Consider the following 26,815-nt stretch of genomic DNA (forward strand, 5'->3'; position numbering starts at 1 on the left):
AAATACTTTAATTTACCTTAAAAATCTTAACATCAAATGTCTGTTTTATTTTATGACTTTTTTTGAAGTAGTTTTGGAATAAACCATCTGTAAATAATTATGCAGGGGCAGAGGTTATCTTACAGTTTAGAACAGTCTTGTTTATAAAAAAAAACAGTTAAAGGTGGGGTAGGTCATTTTGGAGAAACCAGCTCAAGTGCGCTAGAATTTGAAAATACACAGCCGGAAAAAATCTGCCACTTCCTTACAGAGCCCCTCCTCCAACACACACGAACGCGCACATGACCAATGAGGGCACGAGATAAGTTTGTGCACAGATGGAAGGCTGACAGGCAGGTAGGCCATCCAGTTATTTTAGCCGGGCCGGCTAAAATGATTGGTCGTGCTTTTTACAGAACTACGGCTTTCCACAGATGACATGTTTTAAAGGATTTTTTGTCACTGAGACTGCCAAGGCTATTGCATCTGCTCATCGGGATGTTAAGAGCATTCCATGGAATATAACAAAAAGCGTATCTCGAGCCGGTTTCTCAAACTTACCTACCCCACCGTTAACTGCTGCCAGTTGGGAAAGGATGTGAAAAAGCCACAAATAGAGCAAGACCAGTAGTTTACAGGAGATGGGGCTTTTCTTTTCTTCTCTTTGGTAAGAGGCCAGGAGGTCCTGTCCTCTCTCTCAGGGAGGAAGAGGACAGATTAATAATGATTGTTTTGGGGTCTTTTATTTACATGTTGGCATGTTGTCAAGGTGCTACTTGAGGAAACAAGTAACCGAAGACTGTAGCTCCAGCTACTGCACACAAGATGTCAGTAGTGCTGTGCATATTGCACGTGGTGATGAAAAAGCTATTCCTCAGAAAAAAGCTAAAATATGATGCTAGTCTTGCAAAGGAAAAAGAGCTGCTCTGTTTTGATGATTATCACCGCTTTTGCATTACTGCATGATTTTATTTGGATGTGCATTTGGTCTTTTTACTGGCCTGATAGGCTATGTGACGAGCCTAAATCTTGGCAGAGCTGCTGCTCCTTAATGCTGAGGCAGGCAGAAGACAGGAAGTAAAGTATTACCACAGGAGATGGCAAACATCCCATCCTGCACTGCACAGGGCAAAGTATTAGGGAAGAATTAATTATACGATCTTAAAGCATCTGAGAAGGCAAAATGGAACTTTCGAGAAAGTATGAATAATAGTTGATTGTTGTCATGAGATGATCCATTTTTCTTCAACCTATTAAAACGTAATATTATTGCTTTGAACTAACCCATTACAGCTATGTGAAATTTGTTGACATAATACATTTAAATAAAATCCGGTTCAGATTTTTTCAATGAGTATTGTATATATTTGGCAATACATTTACTGGACTTGATTCAATACAACCTTTCTATAACAAAAGTAAGAATTTGACATCATGTCAGGACTGTGGTTATCTTCTTCTTCCTCATTGTCCTGATATTCCTTATTGCACCTTCAAACCTCCACTTCTGCTGTTTGGGGAAAGAACAACTGTTGACATTACACCAGTTACATTCACCCTGCTCAGAGCAGTCACTATGATTTAAATTAAAGTATAAACCATACTCTCAAAATACTCCTGACACTGTCCTGAAATGTCTTATTAGCAGAAGGTCTACTTGCAGTGTCAACAACAAAAGTACTAAATGGCAGAATGGCTTTTTCCAGAGTGTTATATTATTATAGAATAGAATATTATTCTGTTTCTATTGCTGACAAATATGACGAAGAGCACTTTAATATTGTAGTTGGGCAATACTAAGGTGAAGTGTAGGCCTCAGTCAACATTGTACTTAAATAGGCTTCAGCACTACATGTTCTTAGTTACATTCAATCTGACCAGGATGCATTTTAATCTCAGACATGAGGCTTTCATATAAACCAGAGGATTAACAGTGACTCATCATACAAATAATATGCCCTTTTGCCACTAATTCCTTGCTTTCATGCATCAATGCAATCTTTTTCATGATGACACCTGATTTTACCCTTGCATTAAACTTGTTTTTCAATTCAGTAATTCAATATTCAGGTCAAATAACTACTCTCATTAAGTCTGCGTAAAGAACTATGAAAACAAAAAACCTCACATTGAAAAGTTACCTTTAAGTACCTGAGAGGTAAGGCTGAATCTAATTAGCAGTAACCTGATTGTGTGCAAGCAACCCGGTCATGAAAGTGACCTATTATATATCTTCCCCGTGGTCGGTGTGTCTAATTGTTTGCCGTTTTAATAACGGTTGCTATTGACCGGGCAGTGGGAGATATATTACCATGACGCAGGTTGTGTGTGACGCACAGAATGGGCGTTTTTTTCTGCTCTAACACTGCGAAAAAGCATTTCGTTCACTGGCTTGCTCACTTGGCAATGTTGTAGATAATTGATTGAGAAAATGATTTACTGTAACCAGTGCAGTTCTTAGGATCTTTCTGCAATGGTGATTTTGAACGATGGTTGAAATGCTCTCTACCTTAGTATCGAGACTGTTACTTATTTCAATGAATACCTCAAAAATCTTACTAATAATTTAGTTATTGCATGTTTAAAAACTGTTTCCCCTAATCAATAAAAAAAAACATCATATTTTAGTACCCCCGAAAGCTGGTATATGACATTAAATTGACACTTTTTGCAGTGTTCATCTCCTCTTCCTCCTCCCTCTCCTCCTCCTCCTCCTCCTCCTCCTCCTCTGTAAAGACGGAGGGGGCAGGTCTTGTAGTGGCCTCTACTGTTTAGCAGGTGATTCTTCAGCTCACACGGGGCTTGAAGAGGCTCCCTGCTTATCTAGTTATAAATATAGCGAGGTGACCTGGTTTCAGCACCGCGGCTCGTCAACAGCTACAGTGCACAGCGGAGATTTGCCCAGCCCCTCCCCGCGCCGCGCGTCTGACAGAACGGCTACTTCAGGGCGCAGCCTCCGCGGCACTTTCAGCACCAGCATCCGGCCGAAGCGGAGCGGAGCTGTCCACACATTCAGCACTTTGCTTCTGGACGAGGAAACCACAGACAGCCAAGATATATTGTTCCTCCTGAACACTTCAGAATGGCATCAAAATACGTCGGCCTTTTCGTCCTTTTCCAGCTTCTAGCCCTGAATGTAGTGAGCCAGATATCTGCCTTCCCCACACCGACAGCCTCAGCGGATGGTGAGTTGGACATAGCCTCTAACCGTGAGGTAGAAATGCGTTGTGGTTGTATTGTAATGTGAAGTATTAGTACAATAATGTAATTTAACTTTTTCTTGCAATTTGTTACTGGAAGAAGTCGGTGGTTACAAATAAGATTTGTAAACGCCACAAAGTGTAAGGACATAACACTGTCTATCTGTCAGCACACATTATGCATACAATACAAATAAAAAATACTATAGGTTATTATAAACTCATAACTCAAAATGTGATTCTCAAACAAATTTTAAAGAAAAGTTTCTGAATAAAACTACAGCTGACATTTACTGTACACTTTGTACAGTATTCACATGTGGACATGTAAAGGGATGTTATTCGATACTTATTTATTTTTTAACCATTTATTTTCATCTTCAGGTTTTGCAATGTTTGGTAGCCTTTATCAGTAGCTTGATTGTTATTCATAAACCTGTTGACGAACAAAATAAAGTCCAGCTCCAGCCCAGCAGTGGAGTTTCTAACGATGCCTGCTCTAGTTATTATGGCGCTTGTGGTCTATTTTAGCCCCAGTTAAATCTTTTGTTTGATAATCCGATTAAGCTCTGCCTCTGCTCTGCATGCTGAGTTGGAAAACCAGAACCAATCACAGAACTCTGAAAGATAAAAATGTTACACTTTTTATAGAAGTAGCCTAAATAATCTTAGATCTGTTAAAAAAATAATATGTATCTATGTGCAAATACATTTTGTAGCCTAAAAAATCGGAATCTACTTTTTTTTTAAATAAAGTCTGCTTTAGTTTAGTAATTACATGCATTTTATTCTGCTGCAGATAAAACTGTGTACAACAGACAGTTGACGGAAGAAAGACCACTACAGGAGCAGGTAAGCTCTCTTTCTCATCCTATTTTTTCATCCAATATCCGGCCAAATAGGCTGTTTGATCCCTAGTCAAACAACAGATATTAGCCCAGCAAATATAATTAATCAGAGTTTATATCCTGATTGGAAATGATATGTTTATTTCTCATCTTTTCCCCAGATTGCTGAGGCGGACAGTGTGAAGGCTGCTGTACAGTCTGCTGGTAAGAGGAAACCTTTACTGCCAATCAATTAATGACCTTATTTCCTCCTGCTGGGTTCATGTTGCAGCACTTCCAGTAAAACATGCTTCTTCTGCACTGAGAAATAACAAAAATAGAACTACATTAATATGAGAAGAATTCACCTCCATCACGTTCCTCCTGTTTGATCATTTACTCTATGATGCTTTTTCAGAGAGCAAGCGTCCGTCTGCCTCCAAGGACGGAGAGTCAGAGCAGGACCTCGATGACTTCACCGTGCTGAAGTCTCTGGCTGAGGGCCAGAAATCAAGGGAGACCACTGAGGTGCCGCTGAAAAAGGATGGCAAGTACGTTCCAGATGAATCAGACTCGACCAAGAGTCGGCGCCTGGCCGAGGACTACGACTCCACCAAGACCGGCATGGACGATGGCAAGTAGCGTGTTACTCACACCTGTCCCCATGCACCTGTCCTGGCATGTTTGTGAAGGTGCTGTTAGGTATTACTCCTTCTGCTTCGTTGACCTTTGCCCTCAAAGGGCAGGCCTCATGGCGCATGTTTCTCTCTGGCACTGACATTTTAAGAAACAGAAGGCAGAGAAATCATGTGTGGGTGTGATGGGGATAAGCAGGGACAGATGGAAATAGTCAAAGAGAGAACACGTGCATGGAGAGAGAAAGATTATCCTCTCCCTCTGCGGTAGTGAAAGCTTATGCTGGGCTTCTGTATCAGGTCCACCTTTACACAGAAGACAATATGTGGCATTGATTTTCCTCAGAGATGCAACCACAATTTCTTTATTCATAGGCCTTTTTGTAAAATCACTGTAAATCCAATAATTTGCTGATGTCTACAAAAATGTTCAGCCTCAATAGATTTCAGAAGATCAGCACACAGTTCTCTGTATATGCATGTAACTTGATATCTCAGTCCAATCAGCAGCATTCTCTGAGGTGACTCAGACACAAAGCGCTGAGTGCTACACTTCATCGATTCATGTGGTCGGTCAGGCAATGACAAGCAGCTTGTCAGGTTACGCTACATCTAAATTTGGCAAGCGCAGTCTGGATTTTATTTCTTATTTCCTGTTGTGAGACAGAAATGTGTTTGCACGTAAAATTATGGATGAATCAACCCGCCAGTACGGGAAATAGTATTCTAGCAGTGCTTATTTTTAGAAATAGTGCTTATTTTTATTGTGCGTGGACATTGAGAAGCAGCAGGGACAGTTATGTAACAGTCAAGCTGTAACAATTTCACATTTGTTACTGAGTAAAGGGGATATGGATGATATCTGGAGAGGAGAGTGTGAATCGTTTTTTACTGACTAATTCTAAGCCTTATGAGTGAGATAATTCATTTCTAGGTCAAGGTTTTCCATTTAATAATGAGACAGAGAAGAAATAGGACAGATGGAGTAAAGTAGACAAGGTAGAAAACAAGTTTCATAAAATCTCTTTTGGTGGGGGACGTTGAAAATCTGACAGCTATAAGATAAGAACTTAAACATTAAACCTACACGCAGCTAATAATCAAGTTAAGAAAGTTAAGAAACAAATTATAACATATGTGTTGTTTTATCCTCTCAGATGAAACAGAAAGCTTCCGTCAGGTGGATGGCACTCCGCTGACAGCAGAAGACATCGTCCAGAAGATCGCAAACAAGATATATGAGGAGGACGACAGAGGGGTGTTCGACAGGATCGTCTTAAAACTGCTCAAACTGGGGCTGGTGAGTTGTGAGCTGGTTTGCTGTTTCATCAGCGTGTGGCCTGAGATGTATTCTCTCTCCCTGCAGGAGGGAACAGCGTGTGAATTGTGCGTTGTTCCATGGCTTCAGCTGTGAATTCTTTTTTGTGACATTCAATAAGTAATTAAGAGGTGTCCACATTTCACCCTGAGACAGTTTTCTCAGTGACAGCAACCACTATGTGTTACATAGAGGTTGATAGCCAGGACATGCTCTTCTGTTCTAGCTAATCTTACATAAGATGTGTTATTATTACACACATTTGTTCTCATTCTGTCTCTGTTTCTTTCTCCTCCTCCCTCTGTAGATAACAAACAGTCAGGCTGACACTCTGGAGTACCAGGTGGCCGAGGCTCTCCAGGATCTCATCACCAAAAATGCCAAAAACAACGAGATTGAGGACATAGAGAGCAACGACGAAGAAATACAGGGAGAGCAGGATGAACAGGGCGCTGACGCAATCAAGGTAAAACACCTTTAAACAATAGATAGTTATGATATGATAGCAATAAGAGTCACAACAATAACATCTAAAACATCTTTAGGACACATGGGAGCCACCCAAGCGCCGCTACAACGGAGACGAGGAGGAGGAGGACGAAAATGAGGATGAGGTTGAGGACGAGGTGGACAGGGATGCAGAAGAAGACAAAGAAGCTAAGACCTGGCACAAAGATACTGAGGGGGGCAACGAGGAGGGCAACGAGGTGAGCCCCGAGGACGGGCTCCAGGACCTACAGTACTTCCCCAACTTCTACCACCTGCTGCGCAGCCTCGACTCAGGTACACACTCCAACACAGGCCCATTCTGTGACCGTTTAGATCACAGGCACACAAATCGTTGCTTCACAGCTTCCTTCATCCAAAGATAGACGTTCTCCAGATCAGGAACAGGACTGGAGCGCTGCTGTTGTCATGGAGATACTGTCCAGGATGAGCCAATGCTTGCCCAACACGCCTTCCTAGGAAGTGCGGATGAAACGCGCACACATAACAAATTATTTATAATCCCATCCTCATGACCCCCACTGTCAAACAGCATGTGGTAACATCAACACCACTGAAACCAAATACCATTAGAAAAACAGTGATTGAATTAACCATGGACTCTTTTTTACAGCATTATTATTAACAATGTTGTAGTGAGGCCTATATTGTAATATTTTTCACATTTTATAGATTTATTTCTCATACTTTATCTTCATTTACATTTTTATTTTTATAATGTTTATATACATTTCTACCATTATTATATATCTGTCTATATATAGTTATATTTGTAGGAAGGGAGTAACTGCAACGAAAGTCAATATATTATAGTATTTATTGTTCTGAATAATACTTAACTGGTTTCCCCGTGTATTGTTGCAGATCAAGATGCTCAGGAGAGAGAAACATTGATCACCATCATGAAGACGCTGATAGATTTTGTGAAGATGATGGTGAAGTACGGCACCATCACTCCGGAGGAGGGAGTGTCCTATTTAGGTAAGACATAACACAATAACAGCTCTGTTTATCTATCAGTCTGGTACATTCTGTGCCACAGCATGAGGCATACTTAGGATAACAGGTGCCACAGTCACATAATTTGTTGTAAATAATGTTATACGTAGGAAGGGGGATACAATGATAACAAATATAACGTTTTGAGGGTATCTACACTATAAATATCACTGGTGGTAGATGTGAAAAATGCCATTCATAATTATAAAGAGCCACGTGATGTTTCCAAACGACTTGTTTATGTACTATCCAGAAAACAGAAAGAGAAATTCAATGTACAGTGATATAACACATATATAAGCAGCTAATCCTCACATTTAAAAAAAAGTTCAAACTAACACTTGCTATAATTTTTTATTTTTTTATTTTCCATTTTATTTTGTAATCACCCCCACTTTGGGAACCCCTGTCCTAGGCAACCCCCCCCGTTCTTTATGTAGCATAGGTTGTGAGAAGATAATAGGACGGAATTCCTCCATCGCCTAGCAACGAGTTAATGCCAACCCCCCCCCTAGTCCAGTGAGTCACACAGCACGCAGGTACACACTGACACACACTGACTACACACTGACTACACACTGACTACACACTGACTACACACTGACACACACTGACTACACACTGACTACACACTGACACACACTCAGTATTCATCTCACCTTGTGTTTGTCCAGGTGGTTCTGCACGTCGTCCACGGAGCCGGCCAGGACCCTCTGTTCGGCGGCCATCTTGTCCCTGGCGGTCTCCAGCAGGTCTCTGAGGTCCAGCAGGGCCCGCTCAAACTGGTCCTTCAGAACCTGGTCCTGGGTCAGAACACTGCGCCGGGAACACACCGTCAGAACCAGGTCCTCCAAGGAGTCCTGAGAGAGAGAGAGAGAGACACACACACACACACACACACACACACACACACACACACACACACACACACACACACACACACACACACGTACTAACTTACGTAATAGTAGTATAGTACTAAGTAACGTTAANGTTCTTTATGTAGCATAGGTTGTGAGAAGATAATAGGACGGAATTCCTCCATCGCCTAGCAACGAGTTAATGCCAACCCCCCCCCTAGTCCAGTGAGTCACACAGCACGCAGGTACAAAACTGAACACGCAGGGCTGTCAATCAACGCTAATCGAGTCATACAGGGCCCAAGATATAGAGTGATAGAGGAGAGCGTGTGTGTGTGTGTGTGTGTGCGTGCGTGCGTGCGTGCGTGCGTGCGTGCGTGCGTGCGTGTTTGGGCAGAGGGAAAGGATGAAATAATAATGGACTTCCACTGTGCTACAGGTGGGAGGAGGCAGATTAGAAAGTGCAAGTGAGATGCTCAGATAATAAGAAATGAAAGGAGACTTCAGTCAAAGAATAAGAGAGAGGACATTTTACAGATCCTTAATTCTCAGTTGCTTGAAGCGGAAATGTAACCTTCCATGTTTGTCCTTTTTTTTCAAATTTTAGATATCATGTCACCAAGGAAACTCCCTTAAAATCTGAACCTGCTCTAACTTGTAGTCATATTTTCCCCTATTCCTTTGTCTTGCAGCATTAGCTCTGGGGTCTATAGGCCTTGATATAACGTAATGCTCTTGTCTGCTCTAGAACTGCTAAAAGTAAATGCTTAAAGTAAAATACCAAAAATAGCCACTCAATTGGAAAGGTGCATCTCGGGGACTTTGGTAACACTTTAAGTCCTATAGTTCTCACATAAGTTAGTTAGTTATTATAAAAATAATCAACGGTTTGTGAAACACAATATTTATTTTTCATTTAACCTTTATTTAACCAGATAAAAGCATTGAGATAAAATCTCATTTTTAATGCTGACCTGGCCAAGAAGGCAGCAACGTTACACATAACACCTAACAATAGTGTATAACAATAATATAGTTGTAAGCTGAAATAAATGTCTTGTTAAGTGGATGGACAATGAATGATTATGGTAAAACACAGTTGTATTTATGTATAACATATTGCAGTGTTTTTCTAAGGCTTTATCGGGGATCTTAAAGTCAAATGTTACCACAACTTGACATAGAAAATGACATTTGAGCTGATCCTTTGGATGTGTGTTTCTGTGGAACATCTGTTTTTTTACATAATGTTTATCCATTAGTTAATCCAGAGAGGATCAGTTTACACTTAATTTCAGTCTCTTAAACCATATGATCTGTGTGTGTGATCCCATGACTGATTTGGGGACCTTCTTTAATCTTGTTGTGAAAGCGTTACCCGCAAAGATATCAGGGACAACACACCCCTTAAATCTGGTTGATATGTTATCCCTATATCAGCTCATTATGTATTTTTCTTCTATGATATTAAGTCCAAAATGCCTAATCACATTTTTGAAAATGATAATGGAAAAGAACATGATTGTATCCACTGCTATCGTCATAATCTTGAGCCTCCTTTCATGAATTAAATGAAAACCTATTCTAATGAGAATGCCCTCTGAGTCACACAGGCACAGCGTGGCAGCGTCAGTAGAGTGGACTGACGTCACACTGCTGATCAAATCTTAAGTAAATGTTTGGCCTGTTTCCTGCAGAGAACCTGGATACTATGATAGCCATGCAGACCAAGAACAAGCTGGGGAAGGCTCTGGGGCCTCCTGACTTCACTGGACCCAACGGTAACATGTCAAACGCCAATAAAATCATAACATTTTATTCCACACATGCATCTGTAATATGTATGTTTGGCTTTGCAGGGCTTTATAAGCTTATCACAAGAAGAAGTTCATTTTTTTTAGCCTTATTTTTAAGTTATACATATAAACATAGAAAGATGTAGGAGTAACTTCTAGGTCAAGGGTTTCAAACAAATGTTGCATCATGGGCCACTTTATCTGAGTCGGACCAGAAGCATAATAACATTTAAATGACCTCCAATTGTTTTCCCCATATAAAACAGACTACTGCATACAATTTTGTTATCTCTGTTGTGGTTTCAAGTTCTTATAATCTTTGCAATGATGAGTGTGACAGTTACTGTACATACAAATACATTAACATACATTTGAAAGTGCAGTGTAAACTAGCCTGTATGTTAGCACGTTGGATCTATAGTAGCACATCAAGTATTAGGCCTGCTATTCTTAGGACAGCGCAACATCCAATTGACCAAAAGGCATAGCAGTGCATTTTATTGGAATATTGGAAAGATTGAGTTCACTGCAATTTTTACCTTTTGCAAAGTCATCCATGGGACTAGATTAAACCCTCTGGCAGGCCAGGGTTGGCCGTATGTTCAAAACCCCTTTTATAAGTAGTTAAATTCAACTTTAAAGGAACCGTTTGAGATTTTGGGGAATAAGCTTTTGGTGTTAGATGAGAAGATCAATACAACTTTTGAATGTGTTGCTACTGCCAATTAGCTTAGTAGAAGGACAACGGGAATTGAGCTACCCTGGCACAGTCAGAAGATACAAATCTGTCTAACTGCTAAAGCTCAACAAAATGCAGTTTTTGCGAGAAGGCTAACATGCGTATTTCCCAACTGCATCAAGTATTTCTAGCAGAAACGGAGAAATGTTCAAATGCTCTGTGTACTGTTTCTTTGCTGTAGGAAAAACCGTGGATGAGGACGACAACACCAAGGCGGAGGCTGCCAAGATGCAGAAGGAGTATGAGAACCTGAAGGACTCAACCAAGGAGGAGCAGCGATCCACCGAGAGCAGTCAGTCCACTTCCTATTCCTGATGACCAGACAAAACATGAATAGCTTTCTCTTATTATATATTATTATTTGCTATAATAATTTAATACTATTTACTAATTTGCCCCTCAAAAATCATAAACGATGTGCCTTGTGAATTGCATGACTTTTGTTACTTTAGTTTTTGTTTCATTTTTTTTTTTTGCATTATGCTTTCACTGTTTTGTTTTGTGTCAAATGTCCCAAATAAATGCAGATTGCTAAAAAATAGAAGATTCCAACCACATAAATTAAATTAAGCAAAAACATTGTCTTCACTCTCCCTCAACAAATGTTCATGTTATGTTCAAAATTGAGTTTTTTACTTAATGGCTGAGGCCATTTTAGATTGTTTTCACTCAGCAGGGCTGACAGGAAGTAAACAACTCTGTGTATTCTGGCCAATCACAGTTAAGTCTCTGCGCCCCCTGAACTAGGCCAGTCCAATAACACTGACCGAAAAGCTTCTGACAGCTGCTATTATTCTCTGTCCCTGTACACTGTACAGTAACAGTTTATCAGGGTAATCCACACAAGCACGCATGCATGCATAAAAATAAAAAACAAACAGAACATAGATAAAGATGACCAACATTACATTTGTTTCAGCAGGAAATGCGGAAAATCCTGAGCATTGTCAATTAAAATGGGATATTGACGGTAAAATGGGGGGCATGTTATATCCTACTTTATTCTGTGGTTATGCAATAGTTTGATTTATGATTTGAAAAAGTGTAGATATATCAAAACACTTACTGTAGCTACCACCTTTCAGCAATAAATGCCAAACCTGTATTTTTTTTATTATGCTGATAGTAAATATAATTAAAAAAGTAAAATGCTGTCTCTCAGTCTGTTCCTTTTGCAACAGAAATGTAAATGTTAAAGCATGAAGTATTGCTTTAGGAAGAGTTTTGTGGTGTAAATATTGCACAAGTCTAAAAAAGCATATCTTACTTATTGTGGAAACGAGGCCCTTATGAATAATAGATCTAGAAATACTTTCTAATACATTATTTTCTCCTTCTCTTTCCAGATCAGCCTGGCAAATCTGAGACTTACCTGGAGGCCATCAGGAAGAACATTGAGTGGTTGAAGAAACACAACAAAGAAGAAGGCAAAGATGGTGAGAAACACTCCCTAACCAAAACATGTACATTTCAACCGGTCACCTTAAACTGATATCCCTTTTCTTATGTGTGAGTTTTCATAACCAGACTAAGAAAACCACGTCATCTTCATTTGCAAACACTTGTCTCCTCACTCATTTGTGTTTTGTCACAGACAGGTCGGAGACGACGCACTAAAGAACAGAACATGTGAAGCTTCTTTTGTGAGACCCCAATTTGCAATTAAAATGAGTGTGGGATACCAGGATAGATGCTTTACTCCAGATCTCATGAATATGGATAATTCTTGATGAGTCTGTCCTAATTACTTGCTGCAGCTTCCTTGTTCAGACACAAAGGGCTATTCATTTGTCCAACCTGTTCCTCTACATTTATGTTGTGTGTGCAGTTGGGCGTGTGAGAGCATTTAAAAAGGGGATACAGTGGTAGATATTGAATAGTTCACAATTAGCTTTTCTATTACAACAACACAAAAAAGCTATCAAAAGAAAGAAGACCATCACGTCTTTGTTAACATCGTGCTTGCTTGCTCTCTGAATGTATATTATTGGAGAATGTACATTTATATGTACTGCCTTAAACATACTGTAACTGTCAGCATTAAAAAAAAAAGCAGTATGTGACCCAGAAACTGCACCAGTCTGCAGAACTGTAAAAACTGCGAGCTCCGGTCTGACAGGAGAAGCCTGCTGTTTGGCTTTCCACAGTGTCAAAATCAATTGTCCAGTGGTGCTTCATTAAGCAGCAGAGAATGAAATGTTAATGAGTTCTCACTATTCAGGCCATCCATCTGTTGATCATCTCAGCGGGACATGTCGGACGAGTAAAAACCCCAAAAGGTCTAACTCAGTTTTATAAATACTGCTAAATATCAGTAGTCGGATCTCATCTGAGACGTTCAAAAATAGATTCATCCCCTCCTGAGTCAGAGAAACAAGAAAAAGACACGAAAAAAGATAAGATAAAACAGAGTTTGACCTAGATTGTTGTTGGCAACTTTAACGCAGAAGAAAAAAAAAATAGCTGACACTGAGCTTAAACTCCTGCAGAGTCCGGAGCCGAAGCAGCAGGGAAGTTTTGTTTGGGGCTCATCTCCGACCTTGCTCTAGTCTATATAGGCCGCTTCATTAACATTCTGGTGCGTGGAGCGGTTGTCTGGGACAACAAGGGGCCCTTCCCGCCTGCCAGTCAGTGATCTGGGCAAAGAAGACAGATAGATAAGGGTGACAAAAAAAAGAGTCAAAATGTGCTCCCAAAATCACCCAATTTTCCCCGAGGTGGCACTCTCAATAGCTTTAATAACGCACCACTTTTATAATACTCTTTTCAGCACATCAAATCTCGTCCTTATTATCTCTATTTTCACTCCCTCTTCCGAGAAAATACAGCTGGAGGAGAACAAAAGCCTTTTCAACCAAAATGTAGTGTCATAGTAACAGAGTGGGCCACGGGCCATTTATTGTGTTTACTCTATCATAGGCACTCATTAGGACAACCTCAGCAAGCTATTAGTGTGTGCATCTAAATGTGTGTGTGCCAATGGAGCAGATGGACGTCGAAGCAACATCCTTGTTTTTGCCTTTTGGCTCCAAGCAGCCAAGATTGAGAGAAGCAGCGCTGTATCTAATCGCATTCAGTTAATCCCTCACAAACATCCTGTGTGTTAGCTGCACAGCAACACTATTCCTGCTGCTGTTCGAAATGTCCTTAGAAAGGTTATTGTGGGACTCCTTGGCTGTCTTCTGCCCTCCTGCTCCCCCTGTATCAGAGTCGGTCAGAGCAGGAGAAATGGTGTGACAGCTGTTTGCCAACCTGCTCTCTGAAACTCATTTGTTACCATGATTCAGACTGAGGTTGTGTTTGTCTCTAAATATAGCCACATCCTTCTGCTGCCTTGTGGGGCTTTGTGAAATGACTGATCCAAGGCAAAGTGAAATGGTGCTTCAATGGAAAAAACATTTTGGACCTTTCTTCAAGATTAGATCACAAATGAACAAGTCTGTTTCCAACTCGTTAAATACTTTATTATCTTAGCAAATCTCAATATTTACAAAGGTCAATTCCATAACAGGAAACCATTGATTTAAGATAAAATGCAACATTACAGACATACTAGTAAGCTCTCTATACGCCTTTATCACTTTAATATGACACAGTTTATGTTCATTTTATAATTGTCTGAATTGCTGAAACCGGTCTTTTTCATGATTTATTGACTAACTGGTACAAGATTACTGTATATGCTTATTGTTTATTGCACAATATAGATAAACAAATTTATTTTTGTATTTAATTAAAGGTGTATCACAATCTTTTAGTATTTGAGGGAGTTTGTTGGAAATGACCACCAGAAACTGAAGACATTTAACACTAGGAATAATTTTAATATAAGAGCATGGCTATCATGTTTTACTCTGTGATCTTTCGGCCTTCTTATTATGTGCTATCTTGTATACCCAACACAAACATGCTATGACCTTAATCCTCCTTGATAATGAATTACCACACCAGATTACGTTGTGTTCGGGTGTGCTGTTTTAAGAAGTCTAATTTCTGATCCATCCCACCAACTACCACGTTCTCCTGGGCTTTATCTTTGATTGCATCTCAGATTATAAACCTGTCCTCTGCTTTGTCTCTCTTTCCAGATTATGACCTGTCCAAGCTGAAGGACTTCATGGACCAGCAGGTCGACTCCTACATTGACAAAGGCATTATCGCCAAGGATGAAGGCGACACAATCAAGAGGATCTACAGCAGCCTGTAACACCATCACCCATCCTCCCCCCGACCTCTGGCTTAACACAGGACTGAATCTGACACTTACATCTCAAACAAAACCCTGATACTTACCGTTATTTCCCATGGCATGGTAAAGTATATACTGTGTATTCAAAACTACCTGCTTAGGGAACTTTTTTACCCTCCCAGACATTCCTAAAATGTATCCAGGAAAGAGATTTAATAACGCTCTCTTAAATTGTATTCTTTACAGCTACCTAACTGATTATATTTGCACGCCAAGATTGCAGAGTAATAATAGCTACAATATTAATGAGAGGACATTAAGGTATTTTATGTATCCAACTCACACATGCCATTAAATGCTAGCATTTACTCCAAGCTGACTCCTGCAGGAAATGAATGTTTTGAGAGTATAATGCTGTAGTTTGTCATCCACTGTTTCCAAAACTGTTTTTGCAACAACATGCACATATATTCAATTGTACTCATTCTGTGTAACCTGTCTTAGCCTATTATATTTACTTTTCTGGTGTATATGTAAGATCTTAATGTATTTTTTTCTTTTTCCAAAAATATATTTGTTGTTGTCATGTCAGTGCCCTCCTTACTCCCGTTATGTTCTGCTGTAATACTACTGGGGGCCACTAGGGGGCCATGTTTCTATATTCAATTCACTCTGCATGTCTCCGAGTTCAACATTTCCCTCTGTAGAGACTCAAGAATAAGATAAGTATTTTTAAATGTAAATATTTGTGATTCTTTTCCTAAAGGTTAAAAGCAATTAAAACGTTGCCTTTTCTTTATCTGTGTCTTTAAATGTGACAATGAAGCAGCACTGAGGAGAACAAATAAATAACTGGCATTCACATGTTCACAAATATCATAAAATCACATGAGATCTTCACATTTGGTTTAATTACATATTTATTATTCTCAAATAAAACCGAAATAATTTAAAAGCACAATAAAACAGGTGTTACAGACAGTCTCCACACATAAATAATTCATTCACACTGCAAAAATAGAGCAGTCCCTTCTTTCTCCTGAAGAAAAAAAGCTTTTATGAGGCAAATAGATCGCGTCCAAAGGCAGGGGTCCGTGTGGGTGGTGTGCTCATACAGAGGAAACACTGATGAGGAAGGCCTGAATATACTTTCCAATGATACTATTCTAGGTCGGGGGTTTAGCATCAGAAGCGGTTAGCAAGTCTAACAAGCTAATCCCTCTGGAATCGCTTAGTGCTGTGTGTGTGTGTGTGTGTGTGTGTGTGTGTGTGTGTGTGTGTGTGTGCTATGCAGCAGGTGGACACTGTACAGCAGCTTCAGAAGCGAATGATGAGAGGATGGGCACGTGGGCTCAGATATAAATATCCAATGCTCCTCCGTGCTGTTAAGTCTCCAAGTAAAACTGTACAAAACAATGACAATCATACACATCATAATAATATCAATAAATAAAAAGGCAAACATTACACATTTCGTCGACATGGTATGGAAAAAGCAAACAGGTTAAGAGAAAAAACAAAGCGATGGAGTATGGTAGTCTGTGAGCATGGCTGTGTCTGCCGTAAACAGACTTGTTCTTTATATCTCCTGATATGACGATGAAGGCGCCGTGTAGTCCTCCTCATTGCTCCTACGGATGAGAAAAAGATGGATAACCTTTCATTTACTTTGTAAGATTTTCACAGAGACAACCCATTTTTTTATTTTCACACACACACACACACACACACACACACACACACACACACACACACACACACACACACACAGCTTAAGTCCCCGCAGATTCTAGATGAGCGTACTGCGTGTGAATAATGGATGAAGCCAACAGACGTATTGTTCCCCGCTGACAGATGAAGGCTCCAGTACAACACGGCAATGTCTCGAGATTGATCGAGAACTTAACATGTTGTCTTAACTTGCCATTCTCTGAGAAAAACTACGTCATAAATGCAAGCCGTCACCAAACCCTTCATTGAGAAGAAATGTTTTTTGCAACTGTACATGTTCAAGGTCTCTCACAAGGTTTACAGAACAGTCTGCTGCAGAGGACAGACATATAGACTGTTTACAATCAAAAGAGGATGAGGAGAAAGGTTTCACACAATGACTTTGCAGGAACAAATTGAAGAGAACAGAACAGGTGTGAGGCTGTAATAATGTTGCTGTAAACCAAAGAAAACATCTTCAAGGATGACAAGATCTTTTTTTTAAACTGAAAAGATCTATTAAGTCAATGTTTCCAATAAATTACAAGCTAATTTATTTCTTCCAGGAAGTAAACCTGACTAATCTCACATCATTCTCTTATTTATACAACATTTAAGGGATGTTTCCACTCTATATTGTATTTCAACAGGGAGTCTCTATCTATCTATCTTTAACTTAAAGGGGACCTATCATGCAAAATGCACTTTGTGATGTCTTTTATACATAAATATATGTCCCCGGTGTGTCGGGGAACTCACGCAGCGTCAGAAAAAAAACCCTCTCTCTTTTCCTCCGTACCCAAATCTTTTAAAAACGGGTGTACAACGAGCGGATACAGATTTTCCATCCGAACTGACGTCAAATCGGCAGCGGACCCACAGAAAGTTGCTATCAGAAACAATGCCTGACGTGTTTTGGACGTCTTTGTTTACATTAGCAAGCCTCGCTAACACTCAGAGCTAACCTGTAGGCCTACTGTAGAGCACATGTGCTTAAAAAGCAAGAAATAAAAAAATAACTCACCTTGTGATAAGCCCGCAAGAGAAAAAGCATTTGAGCTCCATATTATTTCAGAAATAATCTTTGATGTGGTTTAGAACAGGATGGCGTTTTATCTCAGCAGAATTTAACTTTATCTCCGGTAGAATTCTGATCAGGCATTAGCTCCGCCTCCTCTTATTTATTTATTTTCAAGCTAAGGACCCAAAATCTGTGTTTCTCTAACAGGGCTGCAAAAGAGAGGTATGAGCAGTATGAGGCATGGCTACAATGGGTGATCTGTTTGATACCAAACAGATCACCCATTGTAGCCATGCCTCATACTGCTCATACCTCTCTTTTGCAGCCCTGTTAGAGAAACACAGATTTTGGGTCCTTAGCTTGAAAATANTGTATATCAGTATGTAGTGTCTCTACTTTAAAGAGTCCTCTCCTGCTGATGTTCAGGTGTATATCAGTATGAAGTGTCTCTACTTTAAAGAGTCCTCTCCTGCTGATGTTCAGGATTTACATGCACAAAAACACCCAAAAAAGCAGCATAAGGCCTTTTAAAAAAGTTCCTACCTGTACACAAAGGGTCCTTTCTGCTCCACCATGGGTTTCTCTCCTTTCAGAACCTCCTGAGGGTTCAGGACGTTGAAGAAGTAGACGGACATGAAGAAGGGCACCGGGACGTCCTTCCACATGGTGTAAGATATGCTGTTCGGGTCAATCACTGTGTTCTGACATTGGATGGAGAGAAAAAATAATATTAAATAAAAAGGATTAAACTATGTGTTATTTTTATGGTTGATTATTTAACTCCTAAAATGCCAGAAAAGGTCATTTTATATTCACGATTCAAGGCTTTATTGTCAAGTGCACAGTGTAGATATGTTATATTAATTAGGTGTATTATTATCTTATAACAATTCTGCATTTTATTCTTTACTATTATTATTATTTATTACTTTGTTTAAATAGTGAATACATTACGGAACAAATGTATTTATGGAGGAAAGATGAACTCATGGAGGGACAAAGCTGATATCTCAAAATAGAGATACCTGTGAAGGAATATTAAAAACATGTTTTGTAATTCAAAAATCCAAAAGATATTCACTTTACTTTCATACAAGTTTAAGAAAAAGCATACATTGCATATTTAAAGTGGACCTATCATGCTATATTTTAAACATATATTGTAGGGCCATACCTATACAAAACATGTCTGTGAAGTGATTTGCTTAAAATACCGAACAGTTCACCCGTTGTAGCCATGCCTCATACTGCTCATACCCCTCTTTTGCAGCCCTGTTAGAGAAACGTGGATGTTGGGTCCTTAGATACAAAAATACAAAAGAGGAGCCGGAGCTAATGCCTGATCAGAATTCTACCGGAGATAAAGTTAAATTCGGTTGTGATAAAACGCCATCCTGTTCTAAACCACATCAAGGATTATTTCTGAAACAGTATGGAGCTCAAAAGCTTTTTCTCTTGTGGGTTTATCACAAGGTGAGTTCCTTTTTTATTTCCTGCTTTTTAAACACAGTTCTACATACGCTCTACACAGTACAGGTTAGCTCTGAGTGTTAAAACAAAGATGAGATTACGTCCAAAAACACGTCAGGCATTGTTTCTGATTCCGATTTGAAGTCATATCGGCAGCAAATCTGTATCTGCTCGTTGTACCCCCATTTTAAAAAGATTTGGGTTCGGAGGAAAAGAGAAAGGGTTTTATTTTCTGACGCTGCGTGAGTTCCCCGACACACCGGGGACATATATTTATGTATAAAAGACATCACAAAGTGCATTTTGCATGATAGGTCCTGTTTAACCTGGAGAAGTACTGAGGCTGTGAACAGTCCAAAGCAGAAGCATTGAAATGTACCAAAAGATGAGTACAAAATGGCTGCTCTCGTTAAATGGAACCCTTCCACACTCTCGCTGCAGTTTGACTGAAAAGATGCTAAATATAGAGAGCACCTACCAGATTGTTGGGGTTGGACATCAGTTTGAGGAGGTCGGGGTGGTTGTAGCCTAGGGGAGGACAGAATAAGGTGGGGGTGGGGTAGAAGGAGAAGAGAAGATATTTTACTGAAAAAACGTTTGAATTGATTATTCGTAGCTGTCGACAGGCTGGAGGCATTCACAAACATAAATTGACCAGGGCCTCTTGTTATGTTGTTTGAAATTCTAAAGATCTAAAGTCCCCTCAACCCTGTCTGAAACATTTTGTGATGTCAAAGTGCATACTGTGGCCGCAGATAATATGTTAGAACACTAATCCAGCTTAATAACAAACACATTTTGAATGTAGGAGTGTGGTGAAAATACAGTTCCAGTTCACTTTTCTTCAGGCCTTTTCCTGCTTCAGTTATTGGTGGTGCTGTTCTCAACAGACAGTGATCAGGGACTTTACAGGGAGGCTTACTGAAATGGTTTTCTTCTCTTCATTTGTTTTGATCTAATTTGCCAAGTATTTTCAGACATATTTCTACAGTGGAAACTGCTTATAGTCATCATGTTTGTTTGGATCAAAAAGCTTAAGACAGTCCTAGCTACTAAAATAATTTGCTCATAGCAAGTTATCAGATATCGGTGTTCATTCTTTAAATTACAAAGAATGGAACACTTACAATAATAACTTTAGGTTTTATGTTTACAGAGGCATGGATAGTCTGCAGTTTATTGACAGTTCTGTTAAATGGAACCAGCAGAGCCCCCATTTAATAAACTGTCCAAACTCTACGGAGAGATTTGTTAAAAAAGTTGAATTGTGTTCATGTAAATGGCTTCTTTTTCAGGTGAGCAAAACATGAGCCTGGTCACAGATAACGACAGGGTAGATTTCTGATGTGATATTAAGCATTTTTTAACTGGCTGGTTAAGGAAACACAAATCTATTACCTTGAGCTGTTGGATGTTGTAGTGTCTCAGACATTGCCAAGTATGTTTTTGGCCTGAGTTGCTGGTTTGATCTCTTAATGTATCCCTGTGTTAACATTCCAGCAAATTGTCTCTTGATTGACACTCACATGATATTTGATGGTAGTATTATAGTACTTTATTTATTGATCAAAGTAGAGCCTTCCAATTGTTCAGTGCTTTTGTGATTTAAGAGTACTTGACTGAATTATGGGGATTCAAATGTTTGATGTTTGGATTTAGTAGATGTGTTCCTTGTCGGGGGAATGTATCAGCATGCAGATATTTTTCCACACACGTGCCAAATTATACCTTTGAGAAATGACATGTTAGATTACAGTTGTGAGTGTGCAGAGCAAAATGGCAATGCTAATGTGTGTCTTTTATTTTATGTTGATATGACAATAAAGCTTTGCATCTTGAATGTTACCTTAACTGAAGTGGCCAGCTTACATAAACTGCAGGCCTGTCCCCCCCCCAGCAGAGAGCAACGTTCTGCTTCCATACTATCGCTTCCTATGAATTGTTTGTTATTGAGTGTAATACAAACTAAAACATGTAATACAAGAAACGTATGCCAGGCCTGCCCCTCCATATCAAACAGGAACAGATATAAGAGTGGACCAACACTATCTCTCACTTCTCCAGATTTCTATTGAGAGAGAGAGAGAGAGAGAGAGAGAGAGAGAGAGAGAGAGAGAGAGAGAGAGAATCATCTGAACGCTGTAGTAAAATACCATCATCCTTTAAACACATCTATAAACCCATCCAAGAGCTGCTGCTGGCCACGCCCCTCTGTGAGATGATTGGTTTAAAAAAAAAAAAACACAATGGTGCTCCAGGAGGAGATTCAGGGGATCATGTGGGTGTTACATTGATTGGTGATTGGCTAATGGTTGCACAACCCACCAAAATCTGATCAGCTCATTTTCAGACAGGTGTTTATAAAGATGAAATAAAGGACATAAAGAGATAAGAGGGGGTATTTGTCCCTTAACATTTCAGAGTCTCTTTACACAGAGGGGACACATGTTTATGTATCAAATACATGAAAGAGTGGATTTTGAATACTGGGGGACCTTTGGCCTGATAACATCTCAAATAAATGTATTTATTATGCATTCTGGGAAGTAAGTAGGCCTAATAGTTGCAAACCCCGGTGTTCATTCCCTTTCAAACACTGAATGAATGAAGTGTGTGAGTTCTTGGCTACAACAAAAGCCTTCTGTGAGGGGGTCCTGAGCCTGGAGCACAAAGTGAATCAGACCGGAAGACTGCAGCGAGAAACCAGGAGCACTGCTCTCATATCCAGTCACAGAGAGAGCAACAGAGCTTCTTCCAAACCTTCACATTTGTCTTGTTTTATTACGAAGAATATGAAATGAGCTGTGATTGTGTGACTGGGTGCTAAGGATCCTGGGAAAGGACTGCTCTGTTGTTAACCGTTGCAGCCTCTCCCATGTAGGAGATGTCAAATCATTTACATTGAATCTAGCTTGCACCCTGAGTCACCTATGCTTAATATTTGGGAAGCCTGCCCTCAGAACTCTTGCATGTACCCATTCATTAGAGCTAAAAACAGCAACACTAGCTTCTTTACATTACACTCTACTTACAATTACTTAGTGATAGAATGATTAAGAAAAAGTGTTGCTCAACTAAGTGTGGTAAAGGTGTGACATAAACACAGATGAATCCTTCCCTGCAGTGGAATGCGTGCACAGTAGTGGTGTTGCACTGGGAGCTGGAGAACACACAGCATAGTTCAGTGAAGTGATGATTAGATTTGATCAGCTACGCCTGGATTGGCCTGACTCCCAATGCTTACGTTCTGCTCAGGGCATCTCGAAAATGATTCTTCTTCCTCTTACGCCTTTTGTCTTGGCTGTTGTTGTTTGCAAAAATGCTACACACAAATATGATTGTAACCTCTGCAGATTTCTGGAAATAAAAAAATAGAACTCAAATGGCATATAGCATATTTCCCTGATGTGTGATAGTAACGCTGGTAGGAATGTCCTGAGGACTGGTTGGGACGTGGGCTCAGATCTCAGAAGAGATCGAGGGCCTCGCTCAGTTTGAAATCATTTACAGACTTAACTTTCAAAGACTTACAGTATCTGCAAAGGATATCTCCTGAGATTTGTTTATTCTGTTATAGATGTATTTTAATACTAACCAATAGGGATGGAGGAGATCTGAGTGTAGATATCAAGCATGCGGTTGCCGTCCACATCCACCAGATAGTTCCCCCTGCTTTCCTCGTAGTTACAGAAGAAGTTGATTGCACCAACATTCTGGGAAGAGACATGTTCTGCATTAAGAACAACATGAGCAAAACAGAAGTCCTCCTGTGTTAACATGGTAGCTGACTAAAACAATAATCACAGACAGATGATATCTAAAGTAATCGGGTTACCTCAAAGCACCTGAGAAAGCACCCCCAAGTGTGCTGCCAAGCAAATAGCATCACAGTGCTCCTCCACTATTTGCGAGTCCAAAATTAAGTAATGTGAATATATTTGGCTCAAAATGGATCCATTTCCATGCAAATGATTCTCACTGCAAAAACAGTCCAATTCGCATAAATCTGTGCTTTTTGGGCACACACGGTTACAGTGATTTATTTTTCTTCTGGGCTTTCAGTTTTTCCTTTTCTCTCTCTTAATAACTTTCAGGAGGTTTGGGTAGAAGAGGCCAGTCCCTTGACTGAGTGTTAAACCTTACAACCGCCACAGAGGCACATTTAGACTTTGCCACATAGCACTCAGCTGCAGAGTTTATGGGCATGTTTGTGTTGTAACATCATCCCAGTACAAAAATATCCTTTGTGAACTGGACCTTGAGATGCGGTAGATAGCGGCTGCAAATTATGTGCAGTTCATGGAGCTATCGGCATCTGGAATCCATTCCTCTGAACTTAACCCTGAGCCTTTATGAGCAGTTATGGCTCTGATTATTTGGATTTCAATGACTGCTTTATGCAGTTGCTGTCAAAGACCTCTCTTAAATGCTCTACTAAAACAATTAAATTATGATTCAAAATACAGGATTGTGCGGGAATTGTAACAGGGAAATAGGCAAACCTAATCCTTAAAAGGCACATGTGGCAGGTAGTAAGTGGGTAGAAATTAGACTAATTTAATGATCTGTTTATAAAATTTAAAAAAGTACAAATCTACACAAGCATTGCATACACTACACTGTAAAAATGTCCTCACAAAACGGGTTGTTTTTCAATCTATGGTCCTCACATGTATAGCTAAACAGACACAGAGACACAGAGACAGACAGACACACACACACACACACACACACACACACACACACACACACACACACACACACACACACACACACACACACACACACACACACACACAGCTCACCTGGATGTGTCCAAGTTGTTTCGTCAGCTCCTACAGAAAAACAGAGTTAGTCACACTGTGTAAAATGTGAGGGGAGAAAGAGTGTAAGTCTGTGTCTGTCCATTACTTCTGATCGGGGTCCAGGGACTGAAGTTTTCATGGAGGGTCCATCGTAGTCAAACTCCACCTGGGTCTTTGGTGCAGCCTTACTGACATATCTACACCCTGAAAACATAGAAAACATTCTCACAATCACACACATGACATACATGGTGTTTACCTGTCATGGGTAAAATAGGCGAGGTGGTGTTCTTTAACTGGGACACCATAGCTATAGAAATAGATATTAGCTACTACTGTATGAAGCCGCTATATGTCTGTAGTCATATTGGAGCGGATAAGATCCACTAGGAAACAGAGAGGAATACAGAGATGCAGACATCATTACGAAATTGTCTGTAGCTCGCCTCATTTTGAACCACATTTTAAAATTGTTTTTTGATGAACTTAAACTGAACATTACATACTTTGGAAATAAATGCAGTTACTGATGTGGATCTAACCAGATCTATGTCAACTTTCAATGTTAAATAATGTTTATTCAGGTTTTGTTGTGTGCATTTGTAAAACAATTTAACACTTGTACAAATCAGTTGGTGTTTGTGTGTGGAGTGGAACACGCATTTGTTAGTACCCATATATGAATCGTATTTTTCATTTTTAGATCATGTCATAATACGATTGTGACCATTTGCAGTAAAATGTTTCCATAAAATGCTACCTGAACAGCTCCCTGAGGGTGCTCAACTCGCTACAAGTTTTACATTCACAAAATTCTATTAAACTATTTTCTAGACTTCTGACATCCGAGTACAAACAGCTAGTTGTTATGTAATTACATTTTTGGTACAGTGCTTTTGACCTTGAACATGCCGCCTCCTCCATGGTGAAGATGTCAAACGATTTCACACAAAGTTTGCATGTAGCTTTATTTTCCGAGAAATTCCATTTACCCATTGTGCACTTGTATAATCCTTTTTAAGAAATTCAAAATGTTTCTAAACACTTCTGTGATAGTTCAGTGTGACCCACACAGATTAATAATTGACAGGAGAGAGGACCTTTGAGACTCTGTGGAGCATTCACATGTTCTTATAACCGCATCCTGCATGAGGCATGCACATTTATTAATAACCCCAAACTATTAACACTGGTTATATAATTAAGCAATAGCTCACGGCCTGAAGTGAGCTATTGCTTTTATAAAACGGTTACCAAGTGTGGCAATATGAAAGAAAAATACACACTCTAATTTAAATAGTTTTTATTAGTAAATAATGATGTTCAAAATAAAATAGTCCCTCCGTTGCCTTCTGCACAAAACATAGTGCAAGGTGGTTGCTATGCAACAACACTAACAGCAAGCGACTTATTCTTGCCTCCCGTCATCTCCCAGAGCGTGAAGCGGACAAAGAGCTGCCACAAACAGTACCGGAGGAGCAACTAATGCGGCAGCAAACGAGAGAGGACGTCTTCTTTGGACGAGGTCACGAGTCCATTTACGTTGAGAGGAATTAGGTTTACGACGACGTTTATTATTGAAATGTAATGATCGTATACTACACGTATTGTTAAAGGAAACTAATACGACATCTGAAAACCGATGAAGTCTCTAAATATTGGAAATAGTTTTAACCATTCATCTTCGGGTACATTACACATATTAATGCAGACTAGAGGTTTCTTCATATTTTGGGTTACAAAGGTACACTTCAAGCTATCGTAATATTTTGCCTGTTCAGTTTAGTTCGTTGAGAACTAACCAGAAATCGGCACTATAGACTCGCCATATGGTGCCCGTCTTACATTCAATGAAAAGTGTTGTTCAGTCATAGGGAGGCGTAGACTCTTTTTGTCATATGGCCAACCACGCCTTTCGTTTGACGGACGTCAAACGAACAAGTTTTGACCGTTGTTCTTTCGTCGCCCTCTTTCATTGCCCCGTCCTTCGGGAGGAAAAACTGCGTCGCCCCGACGCGCACATGGCGCGCTCTCGCTCAGTCTTCCCGGGTTGCATCAAGTTACACACGTCCCCCAACGACCCGCGCTCAACATCCCCGTCCCTATATATCTATGAAACTTCCAGAATTGTATCTACTTAAAGAACCCAAATTCGTTCGTTGCACAAAAGTCTAGCACATTATGTTTCTCCCAGGCGTTTTTGCGATAGCTGGTTAGTCTAACGAACTAAATCTGAACAGTCAAATATTTATAATAAATTTAAAGAAGGCAATGTTTGTTTGAATGTTTGTATTTTACCTTGTGTAAATTCTAATTGAAGTTGGAGGCCCCCCCAGAATGAATCATACCCTCCTCACATAACTCGTCCGGATAGAGTTTTTTTTTCGTGGATTTGATGCTGTACGTCTCGATGCACTTCTCGTCCATCCTGGTTGACCCTTTTGCATGGTGGAAGTTTTCGAAAGACTACGCCCAGAACTTTGTTTCGTCTCTTTAATTACTGGCAATCACCCGGTGTCCACGCTTTGCGAGAGAAGGTCTCGATGACCTTCGGTTAGAGCCCCTGGCCCTTTCACCCTCGGTGTATAAGAGCGGTGCGGTTCTGTTGTCGGAGCTTGTTGGAGTTTGGAGACTATGTTCACCCTGTGCATTCGGTACGATGACTCGACCTGTCAAAAAGTTCACCTACATGGTTATTTGTCGTTATATGTGTAATTACATTTATTTGGTCGGTTTATTACCTAGGTTGCGAGAGACCAG

General features: G+C 39.9%; 2 protein-coding genes across 2 annotated transcripts in view; one reads left to right on the top strand and one right to left on the bottom strand.

Annotated features, from left to right (window-relative positions):
• Positions 1-2,738: 2,738 nt before the first annotated feature.
• Positions 2,739-15,848, top strand: scg3 (secretogranin III). Its single transcript, XM_010784280.1, has 12 exons — positions 2,739-3,164; positions 3,979-4,031; positions 4,189-4,231; positions 4,425-4,640; positions 5,799-5,941; positions 6,267-6,425; positions 6,505-6,742; positions 7,331-7,447; positions 10,023-10,106; positions 11,042-11,152; positions 12,207-12,296; positions 14,949-15,848. The coding sequence occupies exons 1-12, from the start codon at positions 3,062-3,064 to the stop codon at positions 15,065-15,067; spliced, it is 1,476 nt and encodes a 491-aa protein (XP_010782582.1). The 5' UTR covers positions 2,739-3,061; the 3' UTR covers positions 15,068-15,848.
• The window catches only part of lysmd2 (LysM, putative peptidoglycan-binding, domain containing 2), a 15,307-nt gene continuing 4,090 nt past the window's right edge, over positions 15,599-26,815 (bottom strand). Inside the window, exon 3 of the mRNA XM_010784279.1 lies at positions 15,599-16,680. Within this exon, the coding sequence (XP_010782581.1) occupies positions 16,629-16,680 (52 nt within the window). The 3' untranslated portion in view covers positions 15,599-16,628. The remainder of the gene's footprint in view (positions 16,681-26,815) is intronic.

Source organism: Notothenia coriiceps, unplaced genomic scaffold, assembly GCF_000735185.1.
Source record: "Notothenia coriiceps isolate Sejong01 unplaced genomic scaffold, NC01 NC01_scaffold00026319, whole genome shotgun sequence".
In the NCBI taxonomy this organism is placed as follows: Eukaryota; Metazoa; Chordata; class Actinopteri; order Perciformes; family Nototheniidae; genus Notothenia; species Notothenia coriiceps.